The 18,680-nt window shown below is 52.6% G+C and overlaps 1 protein-coding gene across 1 annotated transcript in view; it reads left to right on the forward strand.

The window, feature by feature from the left end:
- Positions 1-14,090, forward strand: part of MICALL2 (MICAL like 2) — a 32,034-nt gene extending 17,944 nt beyond the window's left edge. The window contains exons 5-17 of the mRNA XM_065412648.1: positions 28-149; positions 817-1,470; positions 1,699-1,925; positions 2,993-3,068; positions 3,423-3,538; positions 5,641-5,769; positions 9,848-9,912; positions 10,329-10,452; positions 11,100-11,190; positions 11,632-11,705; positions 12,049-12,163; positions 13,859-13,905; positions 13,993-14,090. Of these exons, the coding sequence (XP_065268720.1) occupies positions 28-149; positions 817-1,470; positions 1,699-1,925; positions 2,993-3,068; positions 3,423-3,538; positions 5,641-5,769; positions 9,848-9,912; positions 10,329-10,452; positions 11,100-11,190; positions 11,632-11,705; positions 12,049-12,163; positions 13,859-13,905; positions 13,993-14,090 (1,938 nt within the window). The remainder of the gene's footprint in view (positions 1-27; positions 150-816; positions 1,471-1,698; positions 1,926-2,992; positions 3,069-3,422; positions 3,539-5,640; positions 5,770-9,847; positions 9,913-10,328; positions 10,453-11,099; positions 11,191-11,631; positions 11,706-12,048; positions 12,164-13,858; positions 13,906-13,992) is intronic.
- Positions 14,091-18,680: the final 4,590 nt, after the last annotated feature.

The following is an 18,680-nucleotide window of genomic DNA, read 5'->3' on the forward strand; positions in this document are numbered from 1 at the left end:
TGCTGCTGTTGTTTTCTCTCCCCCCAGAAAAGGGTCCTGACAGACAGTGGTAATCTTCGGAGCAGTAGCTGTGCCATCTGTGGGAGTCACGTGCACTTGGTTCAGCGACACTTGGTCGATGGGAAGCTCTACCATAGGAACTGTTTCAGGTAGAGTTCCAAGGGAGGGGAGGCAGGGGTTCATGCCCACTAGAGGGTCAGCCGAGCCTCTTTCTGGACAGAAGAGCCTTGAACAGCTGCTGTGTAGTTTTTCCCTTTGCCCAGCTGCCTGTTAACCTCGGTGACTTGCTGTGTTTCACCTACAGTGAACTTCTGGAGACTAGGATGGCTGCTTCTTGGACAATAAAAAGGCTCTTCAGAGCCGGCTTGGTGGGGTATGCCTGACTTGCAGCATTAGGGAACGTACACTGCTCCTTGTTCAGATGTTACTGGCAGCCTCCTCTTGGGGCCTAGGTTATGACACTGACGTGGTAAAACCATCCATGTCTAGGGGAAGCCCATTGCACTGGCTCACTGTCATCAGCACCTCTCAGACAGGCGGTGATCGGAGTGGGTCACTCTTATTGGTGTTTATGGGTGTGTATTTCAGCGTGGCACCCGGGGGCAGCCTGGCATGCACACTGCTCCCTTCGGCAGCAGTCTGGTTTTTACGTGGAGCTCCTTGCACTGATGGCCCTTCCCAATACTGTGTGTCCATGTCTCCCCTGTGTTGGCTGTAATGTTGTCCCTGCAGTTGACTGCTGAGTTCATCTCGGTGGCACCCAACTCTCTGGAGAACGTTTTCTAATAGTTTGGGTTTTTTTGCGACTGTCCATAGGTGCAAACAGTGTTCCAACACTCTACTGTCTGGGGCCTACAAAACCGGGACCGAACCTGGTACTTACATCTGTACCAGCCACCAACAGCCAGCCAGTCTCTGGAATTCCGGACCGCGTAGCATAGAGAACAAACCTACCAGTACCTCCACGACCTCAGGAGATCCCCAGAAGGTGTTGGTGAAATCAAGTCAGTTAAACAAAGGCACCAATTCCACCTCCGATCCCCCCAGTTCCACCATGCCATCCAGGTCACCTGCTGGCAGCAATTCCAGCTCTGGTCCCAAAAGCCCAAATGCTCCATGGTCATCATCAGCTGGGAATAAATCAGATTACCGTGAAGGTACCACTTCACCTTCTTGGACAGCATCAGGAGCAAAAACGCAGCAAGCCCGAAAGAAGTTCTTCGAGTCCAGTGAGGGTACTTCAGGGGCTTTGACTGACAAATCACCGGCTACTAAAGATCAAGTCCTTCCTTCTCTTCCCTCTCAGGCAGCTAGTAATAACACCTCTGGCATACGCTTTTCTGGGGCAAACTCGGGTGGCACTGAGAAGGATAAAGCACGTCAACATCTCACGCAGGCTCTTCCTGCATCAAATGCCACTACAAACAGACCAGGAGGGGTCAGTTCCAGTAGCTCCCCGCTGCCCAGCAGGTAAGAACCTCTGTCTTTCAATCATCTGTTCTTGTGAAGGAGGGGAGGCTGGGAGAAGCAATGGGAGTAGCTAGAGCAGGTCTCTTTCCATCGTCCTTTCCATCGACTGTGCGGGGCACATAGGAGACAGTCTGTTATTAGGACCTTCAGAGGATCTTTGGAATGGAGGCCAGTAAAGCTGACTTTCTCTGTAAAGGCTCACGAGACTCTTCCTGTTTGCTTTGGCAGCTTTTCTTCCACCATCTCCCCCAGGGACAGTCCTGATCACAAAACACAGGCCAACAAACCAGGCCATGCAAAAAAAACAGAGCATGCTGCATGGAGACCGGTATCTTCACCCAAAAGTCCAGGAAAAAAGTTAGGCGTTTGGGCTGCCACACAGAATGGAGAGAAGGACCCGGCCACCCTCAGACCTGCTGACACAGGGCGTAAGCCTGACTGGAAGGACACCAGGGGTGAGAGCGACTTGTTACGCGGTTGTGGGGGCTAGGTTATGTGTTACACACACGTTGTGAATTTCACCTCGTACCAGAAATGTGGCTCCAGGGCTCTGCTCTCTGAGATCTAGACAATAAATGGACCATCAAGCCTGGCGCTTTCATCTGTACCAGTCACCAACACACACTCAAGTGTCTGAGCTCTGGGACAGCTAGTACAACATGGATCCATCTGTCCCGGGAGAACAGTAGCTGTGATGTCCCTCCAAGGCAGGCCTGTGGAGAAGTCTCTCTCATTGAGGAGTCGTGTCTTGGGGTGTGAAGTGTCCCAGCTATCCTACTAAACAGGCTTGTGATTTTGTCAGATCTCACAAGTTAGTTGGGCACAGGAGACCTCCCAGGAACCCCTGTGATGATTTTGGGGTCTAGAAGGTGGCACTTGGTCCTCCGAGTCAGTATTGAACCAGCAACTCAGCATGGTGTCTTAAGCCCAGTTCTGCTGCAGGTGTCATCCTCTGGATGAAACATAAAATCGATATCCTGACCCCTTATGATTGCATGTCTCTCTTTGGAAGTGTTACCTGTATTTTGACCCTCTCCCTGAGTAATTATATGCCACCTACATATAGTTTCCCCTGAAGTTTCAAGTGGGATACCATATTTTTCACATCCTGCTTTAAGTGGTTGGTGTTGCATTACTGTAGACTGTTAAACGGCTGCCCAGTTAATCTCCTGTGTAGCTGCATTTCTGCATGGATGAAGAGGTTTCTGTATAGGTTTTGAAGTGCTTTGGGATCAAAGGTGCTATATGCTTTACGGGTTATTTCTCACCTGTGGGGCCCAGGCAGCTGGCGTAAACGGAGTAGGAACAAGAGCACCAAGTTAATCTCCAACTATGTGGTCTTGTCCTGGGCTCATCTCATCACAGCAGCCAGCTCAGGGTTATAATGTCCTAAGATCCACAAGGAGCTTGGAATTCCCTTATTCTGGGTCTGCCAAGGGAGGGATCTGGATTGTAAATTTGTAGCAGATCAGCTGGTTGGGTCAATTGAAGGTTTCTTTACTTGCTGTTTCTCTTCCAACAGGAGGAGTGAACACCACTGAAGATAAGTCTGAGAACCCAGCAGGCTGGCGATCCAAATTAAAGCCAGTGGCCAACAAGTGAGTGTCCCAGAGCCATCATTTTTCAGTGGTGAGCGTATGAGGGTGTGTGAACGTCTTAGCTCCGCTGAACTCTGACGTTAAACTCTTCTGGATTTAAATCCTTACTGGGACAGAGTGAGGGAATCAGTGGGAAGAGCTGCTTGGCTTTTGCTTCTACGGGCAGGACTGAGGGGAAGGAGAGCTTCTTCCAACTCACTGCACCTGGAATGGGTGAATCTTTCGTTTTACTGCTTTGAGGGACCCGAGCCCTGATTCTGTTGGAAGGTGACTGACAATGGAGTCAGGAGGTTTGCTGAGGATCGAATCCCAGCAGATATACGACTTTCTAAGTTGTATCTTTCTCCCTTGCAGAGACTCCAACCAGGGTGGTCTTAAGAAACCGATGGACAGCTCCAAGGTGACGAGCCCAGCACGGGGGGAGGAGAAGTCGGCTTCATCCATTGCCACGCCAGCAAATAAGGACACTGGTAAGATGGGTTATAAACCTAGTACGGAGGGAGCTTTGACCACCATTTCTCCAGCCGTCCAGGGCAGTGCCATGATGGGTTGGAGACACAGCCAGAGTGTGGGATACCAGAAATACAAAGGAAGAATTCAGTCCTGGGTTTTCCCTCCTCCACCCCAGGCTGGGTGGGTCCCAATCTTCACTTGGCAGGACCAGCCTCAACTGAGGAAGAGGAGCCAGTCTTCATGTAATCTCTCTCGCTCCTAGCTGGGTAGGAGGCAAGGTTTTGGCTACTGTCTAGTTGTATAATTGTATGCGTGGGATGATGAGGCCACTTGACCACTGTCGTCCTCCCTTCATGGTCCCATGGCTTCTCTGGTGTGTCTTTGCTGTGGGTGGTGGGTTTTAATCTGTTTTCGTGGGGGTTATGCCCTTTGCTTTGGAGTCACGTTCACGTTGGCCCTAGCGTCCGGGGTTGTAATGCCCTGACTATCTGCAGCCGTGGTGCTAGTGAGAGACGATAGTGCGCGGAGCTGGGGCATGGCAGGAGTTTACTGTAAACCCTCTCGTGCTCTGAAGAAGACTCTCTGGGACTCTGCTGGGATGTACCCTTCATTCCTCAAGAGCCAGGTTCCATCACTTTCTTTTCCCTGCTGCACTGTTACTTTTTTCTCCCCTTCCCCATCTTGCTGTCCCTGGGATTGGAAAAATGGAGGGATGCATGGAACACATGAGACCAGGAGGCACGGACTCCTTAGAAACGCGTGTGCTGCTAAAAAACCACCCGTGGAGAGAAGACAGCTACCAAAACACCCGCCCGTCTGTAGGGAATTGAATGGCAGGCACCGTTCTGTGGCTGGTGGGTGAGACTAGCTCTCCTAGCTATCGTCACAGTCAGCATAATGGAGTAGGAAAGGGTGCCCCGTACTGCTGGGAGCTCACGTCGTACGCTGATAGCTTGCTAGCCCATTCCCTACACCATCGGCACGGACGGTTTTGACTTGCCATGTCTCCCTCTGCATGTTCCAGGAACGGGCGTTAGTCATCTGAATTGGTTTGTGATTGATTAGTTGCCATCTCCGCCCCCACCCTTTGCACGTGCCAAGGGATCTGGCTTCTTAGTTGGGGGCGGGTGTTCAAATGTTGACAAATGTGTCCTGTTGTTTTGAAGTGTGCACTGGGGTGGGGTAGAAGAAGGAACGCTTGCTGCCAGTGACCCTGTGGGTTTGTCTTGATTGCAATTGAAGACGTGATTGCACCCACACTAGCTTTCATCTAGCTAGCATGGCTTAAACGTAGCAGCGCAGACAAGGTGGTACAGGCTTCAGCGCAGGCTGTACAAGCCTGTCCAGAGCTTTTTCGTAAAATAAATAAATACATAAATTGCAAAGCACTGTAAGTAATTGGCAGGGCCTGGGGCATAGAAAATGTCAGATTTTGAATTTTTTGAACATGGGTCTAACTCCCAGACTGGGTTCTTTCCTTGGCCTTGCCAGGATCAGAGTTCAGTATTGGGGTTGAAGTGAATGAAGGCTGAGGTTTCAAGTGGGTTTTTATGGCTCAACATTTTGGGGGATGGGAACTGGTGGTGAGATTAGGCATTGGGGTTTAATAGAATCTCTTGCTATTTTCAAGCAAGAACCCTACAGTACCAGGTTCAAATACCTGAGTGGGTCTGGCATTTCTGACCTTGCAATGAGCTACGTTTGTCTGGTGGTTTTGTTGACGTGCCCGGCAGTGCAGCATCTGGGTCTGGGACATTATTACATCTACCGTTATTCCGAAGCAAACACTGGGTGTGCATAGCATAGGAGCCCAACGCTGACACCGCCTTGTGGGGATCCAGCTATTGGGGAGAAAAGTTCAATTGCAGAACCGGATCTATCATGGAAACTAGATGGAGGGTCGTTCAGGAGTCTGTAGCTCTTCAGATTGTGAGGAGTGTATCCAGTATTGCTGTTGATCTGGGATGGCATTAGAGCTAAGAGCGGAGGAGGGGGTTACCGGTAGGGTTTAGTTGGAGGTTAGAGGTGGGGATTGATGGTGACTGGCTCATTTTGCTGGGTGAGGGTTGAAGCCTGGTGCATTTCACACCCAGAACCGGGTTTGTGCTTTTTAATGTAGCTCCATCTGCTGTGCTGCCTCAGAAGAAGAAACTGATCCCTGACAAGGATCTTCGCAGTGACTGGCTAAAACGGGGAGAGCCTGCCAAGGAGAAAGAGTCAGGCCAGTCAAAGCAGGTGTCTTCTCCAGGTAAGAGCCCTTCTCAAGAAAGCCATTTTCTCCTCTAACCATGCTCAGGGCGGCCTGTCGGCAGCGCTTGTGGGTGCGATACTGATTCCCTGCTGTATCCAGAGATCTCTGCTGTCAAGCCTGCCTCCCTAGCCTTGTCTTCGCTACGAAAAAAGCTGTGTCTCTAATGCGTTAGGGAACACAAGCCAGCTAACGTGTTCGAATCCTTTAGCATGCGGTAGCTGGTTGCGGGAAACCCCGGCTCCAGGGTTGACCTCGCTGGCTATCCTGCATTAAAACTACAACTGCCCTGTCTTCATTAGGATTTTAACATATATCCGCTAGCACCTGTTTAACATACTGTTCTTGTTCAGTGTAGACGGGCTCATCTGTTTAAGCTTTCATGTCCAGACACACCTTGGTGGCCACTACTCCCACTTTCCAAACCCATTCCTCCCACTTGCCTACACGGTGATTTCCGACGCAGAGCTTAAAGCCAGAAAGGACCAGATCATCTAGTCTGACCTGCGCATCACAGGCCACTAAAGCCCTCCCATTGAGCCCAATAACCTGAGCTGGCCATGCTTCTTACAGAGGCTCCGATGATGAATAGCTGCCTTTCAATAGCTCACTGACCCGTCTCGGAGATATGCCAGTCTACAGGCCTCTGCTCCGGCCACTTTCTGTTTTGTCCTTTCAAAAAGGCAGCTGGCATTTTCCTGTACCACCACCTGCCACGCTTCTTTTCCATTGTCCTGAGCTATGAATTAGGGAAGAGGTTTAAACCTCCTTTCTAGAGGCTAGATAAAGAGTCCCTTTAGAACTTCCAAATCGCTCAATTCAAAGAGAGCTGACTGGTCTCAAATGCTAACTTTATTACCTCTTCATTAATCTTGTCTGTCTAGCCCAGTATTCTAGGTATCCATTCTGTGGTTGATACTAGAGAAGACTAGCTCCTTTGTTGTAGGTAATGTTTTCTCTAATGATTAGAACACGGGGCTACGAGTCAGAATTCCTGGGTTCTGTTTCCAGCATTGCCACTAACTCTCTATGGGCAGTCATTTAACTTTCCTCTGCCTCAGTCTCCCTGTCTGTAACATGGACATAAACCTTGCATCACAGTCAGATTGTGACCCTGAATGAATGTGCTTTGGGATCCTGGGATGGAAGTTTTGCCTCAAGCGTGTACAGTACTATTAGCTAGCCAAGCTAACCGGATGCTGTGTCTTCCTGCGACCTGCTGCAATGCACTGGCTTGGGCTCCAAGCACCTTGTGCCGCCTGTAGGCAGAGGTGATTTTGTGGGGCTCTCCCCCTAACAGGAGGTGCTGCAGAGGCTGCACAAAGGGGGCTGCTTGGGAGATGTTTTTCTCGCTAAGCTAGGTCACCTCATTTGTGGAGCGCCCCTGTCAGGCTGCCCAGGGCAGGACATTCCCCACAGGAGGAACTTTCATAAAGGGGTGAGGGCCAGGCAGTGCACGGGGCCAGGCCAGCCAGGCCCAGAAGGGAAGACCGCCTGATGTGAGGCCGTGTCAGAATGCTGCTCCAGGGTGAGCAGTGGTGCAGAGACAGCAGAGGGTCAGTTACCGCCTCCTTCCACCCTGACTCCGAAGAAGCAGTAGAACCAGGAAACCCACGACACTGAGGGTCAGGCTGGGCTGAGAGCTGCCGTTGAGCTCCTCCCTAGCTTGTGGTCTCAGGCCTGTGTGTTTGGGGCTCCAGTAATGGGCTCTGTGGCTGCTCCTGGGGGGGGCTCCCCTAGGCTATTTTATTGTGTCTCTTCCGTCAGTCTCCTTGTGCATTTGCCAATCTCGCACTCCTCCCCCGCTTGTGGGCATCTTTTTATAGGTCACTCTGTCTTTGCATGCGCTGTCTGGTTAGGTATTTAGATGTTCCCCAGCACCATGGCATGTGAGGGTGGAGACGGCAACTAATCAATCACAAACAAGTTAGGATGACTAATGCCCTTTCCTGGAACATGCAAGGGGAGACATGGCAAGTCAAAACTGGGCTAGCAAGCTATCGGCGTATGACGTGAGCTCCCAGCAGTACGGGGCACCCTTTCCTACTCCATTGTGCTGACTGTGACCATAGCAATTTCCTACAGACAGGCGGGTGTTTTGGTAGCTGTCTTCTCTCCACGGGTGGATTTTTAGCAGCACAGCACAGGGCCCAAGTCTGTAGATCCAGGCTTTGAGCCTTGCTGCTGCAGGTGTCTTGCTGTGTAAACACACCCAAATGACTTGTCCGAGGTCATGCAACGTATGGAACCCAGGTCTCCTGACGACCAGATTAATACCACTGGGCCATCTGTCCCGTCCTGGTCTCTGCTGCACCCTCCTTGTGCGTGCACTGATCTGAGCTTGGCTTTCTTTGTTAAACGCCAGTAAGATGGCTACAGTGAATCCTAGAATCTTAGAATATCAGGGTTGGAAGGGACCTCAGGAGGTCATCTAGTCCAACCCCCTGCTCAAAGCAGGACCAATTCCCAACTAAATCATCCCAGCCAGGGCTTTGTCAAGCCTGACCTTAAAAACCTCTAAGGAAGGAGATTCCACCACCTCCCTAGGTAACCCATTCCAGTGCTTCACCACCCTCCTAGTGAAAAAGTTTTTCCTAATATCCAACCTAAACCTCCCCAACTGCAACTTGAGACCATTACTCCTTGTTCTGTCATCAGGTACCACTGAGAACAGTCTAGATCCATCCTCTTTGGAACCCCCTTTCAGGTAGTTGAAAGCAGCTATCAAATCCCCCCTCATTCTTCTCTTCTGCAGACTAAACAATCCCAGTTCCCTCAGCCTCTCCTCATAAGTCATGTGCTCCAGCCCCCTAATCATTTTTGTTGCCCTCCGCTGGACTCTTTCCAATTTTTCCACATCCTTCTTGTAGAGTGGGGCCCAAAACTGGACACAGTACTCCAGATGAGGCCTCACCAATGTCGAATAGAGGGGAACGATCACGTCCCTCGATCTGCTGGCAGTGCCCCTACTTATACAGCCCAGAATGCCGTTAGCCTTCTTGGCAACAAGGGCACACTGTTGACTCATATCCAGCTTCTCGTCCACTGTAACCCCTAGGTCCTTTTCTGCAGAACTGCTTCCTAGCCATTCGGTCCCTAGTCTGTAACAGTGCATGGTATTCTTCCGTCCTAAGTGCAGGACTCTGCACTTGTCCTTGTTGAACCTCATCAGGTTTCTTTTGGCCCAATCCTCTCATTTGTCTAGGTCCTTCTGTATCCTGTCCCTACCCTCCAGCGTCTCTACCACTCCTCCCAGTTTAGTGTCATCTGCAAACTTGCTGAGAGTGCAGTCCACGCCATCCTCCAGATCATTAATGAAGATATTGAACAGGACCAACCCCTGGAGCACTCCACTTGAAACCAGCTGCCAACTAGACATGGAGCCGTTGAGCACTACCCAGTGGCACGTGCATGGCTGAGATCCCCCGTGGCAAGAGTCCAATATTTCTGACCAGCCCTTTGATAATTCTTTGTCACTATAAATATTCTGGCGACTCCAAGGCTGAGGGAAAATTTGTTTTGGTTTTGCTTAGAACTGAGCTTGGCACTCATTCCAGAGCAGCGCTTTTATAAAGTCCCGGGCCAGGGCTGTCCTGGGCCCCTTTAGAACCACGTCAGGTTTAGCTCCAGATGACTGGGTGTCTACTGGCTACCGAGGGAGCGTGCTGCAGTGTAGGATGAGTTGACGGACTGAGAGAAGGGAATTAATAGGGGGCTCGTGGATTCCAGTGTAGAGAAACGGATGACCCCAGTAGGGGATGGACAATAGCAAGAAGCAGCTTGTTGCACTGTCCTGGCTGAAGTGTGTGTGTCGTCGCTGCCCTCTGTTGGATGGAATTGGATCTGCTCCCGTCTCTGATCGTCTATAGCTGTTTGCAGCATTGCTGTAGCTGTGTTGGTCCCAGGATAAGAGCGAGAAGGTAGCAGAGTTAATATCTTTTATTGGACAGACACAAGTGAGTCCAATAAAAGGTATTATCTCACCTACCTTGTCTCTCTCTCTCTCTCTCTCTAATCACCTAGTGGCTCCTCTACAGAGATGATATCATGTGTGTGTTTGTTTGTTTTTAATTTCTAGTTAAACCGCCAGCTCCAAAAATCTTCCAGAGCCTTGTGAGCGATGAAGTGGCATCCCTGACCAAGGTATGGTTTGAGTGGCAAAACAAGGCTATCATAATGATCCTTTCCCAGAGACCGCCCTTATGGTTCTGTTCAGTCTGGGGCATCCTCCTCCTCACTGCTGATCTTATGGCTGAGATCGTCTCGCATCGGCCGGGTTACAGATGAGTGGGAGGGGCTGCACCACGACTGGTAGATGCTGCCGCTGGTGATGGCTGTGCCATGCCAATCTATGTGACTTCCTAGTGTGGCCCATTGTGTTGCGAATTACCAGCGCCACATCTTCTCTGACTTTGGTGCCTCCAGGATGTGGTCCCAGGGGGAGATGGTCCATTCCAGCCCGTCTCTTTTTGTTGTTTCCCAGCTCCACCCAGGCTAATGGGTGGCATGCGGGAAGCAGGTAGTATTCGTTTCTAGCCTCCTGTGACTTTGTCCCTCAGCTCCAAGAAGACTACATCCCTGAGGAAGAAATCCAGGAGAAGGTGCGAGAGATCGAAAAGCAGCTGGATGAGCTGGAGCTCAAGGGAGTTGATATGGAGAAGCATCTGCGTGACTGTGAGGAAGGTAAGGGAGGCCACAGGGACCATCTCAACTAGAGTCAGGAGGCATGAGTCTAGAGGCCCATGGTCAGTGTCCCGTCTACAGACGCATTTGGGCTGGTAGCTTTGATCCTAGGAGTTCACACAGTGTGTAGGACCCTTGAGATGGCTTAGATGTGAGACCAGATAAAATCCTGGGATGAAGAACTTCCAAATGGCTCTATCCATTTCCTGGCACACTGTTCCAGGAACTCGCTGCTCTATTGCCAAGTGATCGAGGGTCAGTGAAGTTCAGGAACTGAAAGGCTGCTCCTGACCTGTCTTAGGGAATCCAGACTGGACTGTCTGTCTTGGACTTTGCCCAGGACCATCCCTGTTGTCCGAATACTTGATAAGCTTGTTCAGGTTGGCACAGAGGGGCAGATTGCATGGAAGGTGAAGTGGGCAGCCTATGAGGAGAGTCCTTGGCCAGTTTACCTGCATCTGCCCATGATGCTCGCTGTCCATAGCCTGAGTAACCGGAGCAATCTGTGATGGAAACAATACATAGCCAACTATCTGAGGCTACTTTTGACTAGTGTGGGTTATCTGGAGCTGTCCTATGTGGACAGTCACTGACGGCTCTTGTAGTCAGTGCATTGTGAGTGGTCGTATTGTTTGTCTTGTCTGCAGATGATTCAGAGGATGCTCTCATGGTGGATTGGTTCAAACTGATCCACGAGAAACAGCTGCTGCTGAGGCTGGAGTCCGAGCTGATGTACAAGTGAGTACAACCAGAAAGCCAGGCAGTCTGCCCTGCCCGTAGACAGTGAGCTGACCCCTGCCGGGGGCTGAGAATGGGAGTCAGACTTACTGGGCAAGGGGGAGGGACACGGAAAGCTTGAAGGAATCTCTGGTATATCTGCCAGCAGCTGGGGGTACTAGCTGATGGGGCATCATTACAGTAGAAGCAATCAGGACCATAGCTTGCTCACAGGTGGGGAAGGTTGATGGCCCCCTCTAGCCCCATGTCTGGGTGTTAGGAGAGAGAGCGCTTATCTGAGTGACATGGAGCAGCCCAGGAGCCCCCTTGCCCTGGCTGGTTCCTCTGCTGAGTCCTGCCGGGTAGTTTGGAGAGCAGCCTCCCAGCTCCAAAGCGACGTGTGATTGTCCTGCTTCGGGGTGAGGCGGGAGAATCACCTATTGCCTCTCTGGGATCTCACAGATCAAAACAGCAGAAGCTGGAGGAGAAGCAGTGGAATATCGAGAGCGAGCTGCGGCGCCTAATGAGCATACCAGGTAAGCAAGGCCATCACAGCAAGGTGGCCATCCCCCACGTGAGCAGCCCTGTCTCTGCAGAGCCCTTGTCTCTGCATCTTGCTGGGATTCTACTCTGCAGAAGGCTGTCACGGCCCCCTGTCCTCCCCTCCACCTAACCCAGCCCAAGGGGGAGAGCAGTGCCTCGGGGGGAAGGGACCAGGGGGGTTGTGAGGAACCTATTGCTTTTGTAGGTAGGCCTGTGTCTTGCTTGTAGCACAGAGGCAGGGTGTCTGGCACAACAAGCATGCAAGTAATGTAGCGCTCGTTGCATGGACAGAGCCAGAGTAGCGTTGCTGTGACCCATTCCCCTTGTGTTGCACAGAGGAGAAGAAGACCTACATGGAGAAGAAGCGGGAGAAGGAGCTGCTGGACTCGTACGTGAACACCGTCAATGACAGAAACGATATCGTGGAATGCTTGGACGAGGACAGACTCAGGTACAGGACCCCGGGGCAGTGGGGGGAAGGGAAGGCGAGACGGAGGCTGCTTGTATCCTACTACTCCTCGTTCCCTGGCAAATAGGATCTGAAGGTTCGAAAGTGTCGGGTTTGAGGGTGCGTGGTTCCCCTTTCCGGTGTGGCGCAGGAGGGGGAAAGGCATGGGGCAGTGAACAGAACGGATGCAGGAAGCCATTGATAGCGAGGGATGGGAGCAGTGGAGCCAGGGGAAGGATTTGGCGGGGATGGGATAGGGAGCTGAGCTGTTGGGAATCCTCCATTTACTATAGTGAGCAAAGAGCGTGGCCCACGCTATAAAGTTTAGCTTGAGAGCTGGACTATCCCCGAGCTTGGGAGAGACACGGCAGGGTGGGTTTGAGATTTTGATTTGTGCCCATCTCTACTGAGAAAAGCCCCCACGTCTCACTTGGCAACGCTCCCCAGGAGCCCTCGGTGGCGCCAGACCCTGTAACTCTCACTCAGTTGTCTCGCGTTGATTTGTAATTTATGCCACCGGCACCTCACCAATAGGACAACGGGCCACGAGTCTCTTCTACAGAGACCTCCACCCCAGAATGCACCGAGCCTGGATGATCTAACCCCCACCCACACTTGCATCCCCCTCCCAGGCTGGGCAGCACCTGAGTGGGAGCTGCAGGATCCTCAACCCTTTGTGCTGGTGCAGATTCAAAGGGCTGCTGGTGGGGTGTGTTAATAACTGGGGCACCTCCATCTCTGGGCTGCAGAGGGGGCAGGGTTTTGGTCAGGGAGAAGATTTCTCAGGGAGGTGAGGGGGGTTCAAACACCCTGGCCTCCGCCCCCAACCGGCTGGGGGCAGGGGGGGCTTTCTCTGGAACTTTAGAGCGACAGGTTAAAATGCTGTTGCCGGATGTTTTTGCTCTGGCAAGTCCAGAGTGGTTTTGAGCAGCGCCACGGTGGAGTTGGAAGGAAACCGAATATTCTGGGGAAGGGGCTGTTCTGGGGGAGGACAGAGGAAGAGCATCTCCCTTGAGCCTTCTGAGCACCCCTCTAGTGGGTGCCTGATGGAGGCTGGGTTGTGGGCAGACGCTGGAGCTGATGGGAGCCCTGCTCTGCGCAGAGGAGCTGCTTTATGCAGGCCCTACCACCTCCCCACTCCCCTGTGGCTGGTGGTTGGCTGTGAAGCATTGGCATGATGGGTGGCTCTCTGCCTGGAGCGCACCCCTCTCCTGCACAGGGGAAGGGCTGAGAGGTTAATCTGGTGCTTGCCTTGCTGGCTTTAATATTTCTGTGTACACTCCTCTGCGGCCACATCTCCTACTGCCCAAGTGCTGGGCTCCACATGCAGACTGGAGGCCCTGTCTGCTCTCCGGCCCTTCCCTGGCTTGGCCAAGGAGCCCTCCGGCGTGTGTTAGCAGCTTCCTCTGCCACCCAGAGCTCACAGACACGCTGGGACCCGGACAATTACAGAACTGCCCGTTTCTGTCTGCTCACTGCTGCCTACCAGGGTGTCTCCCCCTGTCAGGCTGGGTGGCAGTGCAGAGCATACCCTTGGGGGCATGTGAGGGCACTCCTCTGAGGGTGTCACCCCTGGCCTACAGAGGGAGCAGCCCTCGGTGGCTTGCTGTGGAGTTTTCCCTGTCCTGCTGGAAGCGCAGGGTACTGGCTCACTGCGTTCCTGGTGCCCGTCTCTAACACAGTCCTCTTCCTTCCCAGGGAGCTAGAGGAGGATCAGGTGCTGGCAGACATGCTCCGGAAGCTGGGTAAGGGCTCTCTCTGTTGTAACTGACCAGCTCTCTGCTGCGGTAAGGACCGGGAACTCATGCTCTGTGCTCTCTCTTCTCCCGCAGATGCGTCTCCTGAGAGCCCAGAGCCCAACAAGAGGAAAAACAAGTTCCGCTGGTCCAAAATATGGAAGCAGAAAAGCAAGAAGAAAGTGCAGCAGTGAAGTTCCCTGCACGGCAGCGTTGGAGGGCCATGGAGTCCAGGAGATGGTCCCTCCCCCGCGCTGCTTCTCTGGAGTCAGACAGTGCTCCTCTGCCCTGAGAAAGGGGGATTCAGGGCATGAGGACTGCTGGGGCAGTGAGATTCCCCTCTCCTCCCAGAAGGAGCTCAAGGTGTTACCCACCCAGCTGAGTGAGAACTGCAGCCTCTGCCAGGAGACTGGGACTTGGGAGCTCTTGCTTGAATTCTGCGCTGTGCCTTGCACTGAGCCAGCACTGGCCTGGCTGCCACTCTGCTGAGCAGAGCTGATCTGCTCTCTGGCTGCTAGCTCTCTGGTCACACCAGTTCTGATGCCCCCTGCCACTAAACGGGCTGCACGCCTGCCCAGGATGGGTACGTGAAGGGGGAGCTGTTCCTCAGCCTCCCTCCCTGCACACGTTTGCTCCATGAACATTTGGAAGCTCGGAGGGTATGTCTACATTGCAATAAAACACCTGCTGTTGGCCTGTGTCAGCTGACACGGGCTCATGGGCTATAAAACTCCAGTGTAGATGTTCAGGCTTGGGCTGGAGCCCAGGCTCTGAGACCCCGTGACGGGGGAGGGTCCCAGAGCCCGGGCTCCAGGCTGAGCCTAAACGTCAACATGGCAATTTTAGAGCCCCCGCAATCCCGAGTTAGCTGCCACGGGTCAGCCGGGGGTGTCTTATTGCAGAGCCAGGAGTCGCCGTGGGCCACCAGGGACAGAGGACTTCTCAGCATTGGGAGCTGCAGGCCCCAGCATGAACAGACTAGGAAGGGAGGGCGGGCACAGAGCTGGGGACCTGGCTCACGTGGGGAGACGGTTAGGGATGGGAAGGACCTCGCTGGGCTTTGAGGAGAGAGGCTGCTGCAGGGACATTCAGCAGCACTTCGGCTTGCCAAACCACAGGGTGCTTGTCTGTCTGGGCCAGGCGTCTCCGTGACATGATGCTCCCTGCCCCTCTCTGCAGGAGGAGACAGGACTGCGCTTGCTGTCCTGGAGACTGGGCTGGAAAGTGGAGCTCTCGCCGCCTGTGGCCCGTCACTCTGAAGGTGGCAGCAGAACCTCTTACAATGAGCTGGTAACTCGGGAGCCCAAGTGGACGATGGGGGGTGAACCGCCCACCCTTCCCCCAACCACATTTTCTTAGTGGGGTAAACAGTCATCTGCTGAGGCTCCTTTAATGGTGAGCCAGCTGCCCCCGGGGTCCGAATCTATGCATTCAGGCTGGGATGGGGAAGTTCTTTGCTGGGCTGAAGGAGTCTCAAGTCGAGGCCTCTCTCCTCACCCCTCCTCCCTGCACATACAGAAAAGGACTGGAGCCATGTGTCTGATCCGACGTGCATGCACACGGCCTATAGCTCTGTCACTTGGCGCTGGGCACCGCGGATGAAGACTGGGAGCAGGGGTTACAAATCTTACTTTGATCCCCTCTAGCACTTGCAAGCTGTGGAATCTCCCTGCATTTATTCCCTTACTCCAACACAATGGATCTCCTTAGGATCTCGCTGGATGCTCTGCTCCTGCATGAGAGAGACTTTCTCATTGGAAGGTGGTCACCGCCTCACTCTCAGGATGGAGGTCTGCAGCCTGATACCTGTGCCTAGAAGTATGTTGGTGTAATGTTCTCCTTCTCCGCCAGGTGGCAGTATGGTCCTCTGCCCAAGTTGCTTTGCCCAGGGCAGTGAACAGCTGATTTGCTCAGGAAGTAGGAATGCTTTTTCTGTACAGTATGTACAGTGTGTGCTGGGTCTGTATAGTCAGCGCCGGCATATGGGGATTCACTTTATATTTGCATACGTTTCTATTCAATACATAATAAAATTTTAGAGGAAAATCTGGAGCCCTGTGATGTGAATGCCCTGGAGCTGCTGGACATGGGACTGCGTCCTTATCAGCAAGGACTGGACAGCCTGTGACGATTGAACTTGGCCCTCCTGCCCAGGATGGGGGTACAGTGTGCTGGTGGGGGATTGAGAATTAGCCCTTGCCTCTGTCTGTTTTGTGCAGAGAGGGTTCCCTCCCTCTAGCACCTTTCACAGGCACTAGGGTAACTTTAAACAGGAGGGAGGGGGTGGAGAAGAGCTGTTTTGTTGCATGGGCTGCATTGTCTGAAGCGATTGTCTGAAATTCACACTGAAACAAGTGAGCGCGAAGGCATTGCCTGAGACACTTGCTCTTCAGGAATCAGCCAGTCCACTTAGTGAATCTGTACATCGCCCAACGCAGCCTTTATAACTCGCTCCTCGCGTCAGGGCTGGAGTGTGTTTTGCTGCTCTTTAATAAATGGGGTGAGCACATCTCTGTAGCCTTCATTCTTCACCATCTCCCTCTTCTCCACCCCCAGACTGAAAGCTACACCTGCTCTCTTGCTGCTTCTCCCCTTATCCCCAAACCCAAGCTCTGGGAAATCAGAATGTAGCTGGTGCTTTGGCTGATGGAGCATGAGGCAAAATTGGATCCAACTTGTTGGACCAGAGATGTATTATGTCTGTTGTAACCACAGTAGCCAAATGATGGTTACATCAAACGAAGCAGATCTGGTAAGTGTAACCCTGTAGATCCATTTCTAGCCATGTTTCTTGCCCTGTAGCCTGTGCTCCCACAGAAGCGGAGATAAAATGAATCTGCTGGGTCAGCTAACCACAGGGGCTTGAAGGGTTAATCTAGAAAAGTGCCATAATTCTCTTTCCTGGAGAATGAAAGTTGCTTGTGTGAATACTCATTAAAGACTAGGCTGGTCCTTGGGGTAGGAGACTGCTCTAGGAGCACAGTAAGGCACAAGAATCCCAACAGCCTGCCCACAGCTGTGACTTTTGTCCCACTACCCAGATCCTACAATCCACAGTACAGACACTGGCTCTGACCCTGCAAAGAACTAGGCATGTACTTTACAGGGTTGAGTAGTGCCAGTGTTTAATAGTTCCCAATAGGCTCACAGCACATACAATTAAGCGTCTGCCTAAGTCTTTGTAGGGTTGAGGCCTGTGCAAGCCACAGAAAGGAGAGTTGGAGAGAGACGGAGGGAGAGGTAATATCTTTTATTGGACTGGTTTCATTCACACTTAGCTATACTGGAGGATAGAAATACCCCAGCTGCTGGCATGGTCTCACCTGCTCAACTCCTACTGAGCTATCGCTCGTGGTCAGCTTTTGCCTTCTGCAAATCATCAATTAAAGACAAAAATCCTCGGTCCCGTTACAGCCCTGGAAAAGTTTAACCCCATAAGGGGGCTTGCCTGTGGCACTATTATAAGAACCCCAAGCCCTTACCTCTCTCCTGGGATGGGGAGAGGGCACACATGCAGAATCCCTTCAAAGTCCGTCCTGCTCCTTTCTGGCCTTGACTAACCTACAGAATTTTGGGGCCTCTGCAAGCGTTGCCATTTTACGGCTCACGCCCCCTTCTCCAGAAAATTCATCAATAGGTCAGGCTGGGATTTTCAAAGGAGTTCATCATCCAGGGACTTGGGCAACTGCCTCCTTCAGCCCGCCTTGGACCATCCCTGCCTTCACCACCGCCTGCTACAGCACAGACCTGAGTCGCTGTTAATCCTCTGCCATGTTGAAAACGGACAATAGTTGAGCTGGGGAGGAGAATGGAGACATGAGGCAGCTGAAGTAGGACCCCCGCTCCCCCCGGGTCATTAAACAAAAGGGTGCTGCTGCTTCAACGCTTAGCCGCACAGTGGGCCGTAGTGGTCGTTCGCCATATGGTCTGTTCCTGTGCAGCCGCAAGGGATTGACAGCCCAAGAGTCCAACGTCGGAACAGACTTCATGCACCCATGTAATAGCGCGGCTGCCTCTGGGCCGCCTCCACCCCTCGCTTGGTGGAATTTTATCCTGGATGTTACGAGCCTCCGGAGAACGGCGTTCGCGAGAACGTCTGGTGCCATTCTCGCGACTTGTCCGAAAAGCGTAAGGCGCCGTCTGCTGACAATGGCCCCAGTAATCTGTAGACTGGAGCAACTATAAACATCTGAATGACAGATGAAGTCATTCCACTTTATGCCCAATATATGACTGGCATTTTGTGTGGCAAGTCTCCAGCTTTGCCCAGTCTGAGCAGCGTAGGGTGCGTGTTTCGCAGCCATACAACAGTACGGGGAGGATACAGCTGCTGATCCTACAGTGATTTGTCATATGTTCTGTCTCACACAGCCCAGATAGGGCTCCCCCTGGGTGGACTCTCTCCAGGCGCTTGTGTTTGGGGCCCAGCTTGGGTGCTTTAAATCTGCAGACTCTCGACAGGGTCCAGGCACGGGCCCTGGCTTGGGGTCTCTCAGCACACTTTGGAGTGCAGATGCTTTGTCTATCACCCTGCCCCCCCACCTTCGAGTGCTGATACCCTGTGGTTCAACTCCCCAGCCCCTGGGACGAGTGCTGACCCCTCAGGTTCCCCTATAGCCCTGCGCTTACAGGTCACCTTTTCAGGGGAATATACCTGTACCTGTTTCCCTGCCTCAGTTTCCTCACTACGCTGGAGAGTTTTGTGTTTAGGTCAGAGTATTCTGGTGGGTCCAGGATTCCCCCACCCTCCATGTGCTCATGGCTTCTCTCCAGCATCATGGAGT

This window comes from Emys orbicularis, chromosome 10, assembly GCF_028017835.1.
Source record: "Emys orbicularis isolate rEmyOrb1 chromosome 10, rEmyOrb1.hap1, whole genome shotgun sequence".
In the NCBI taxonomy this organism is placed as follows: Eukaryota; Metazoa; Chordata; order Testudines; family Emydidae; genus Emys; species Emys orbicularis.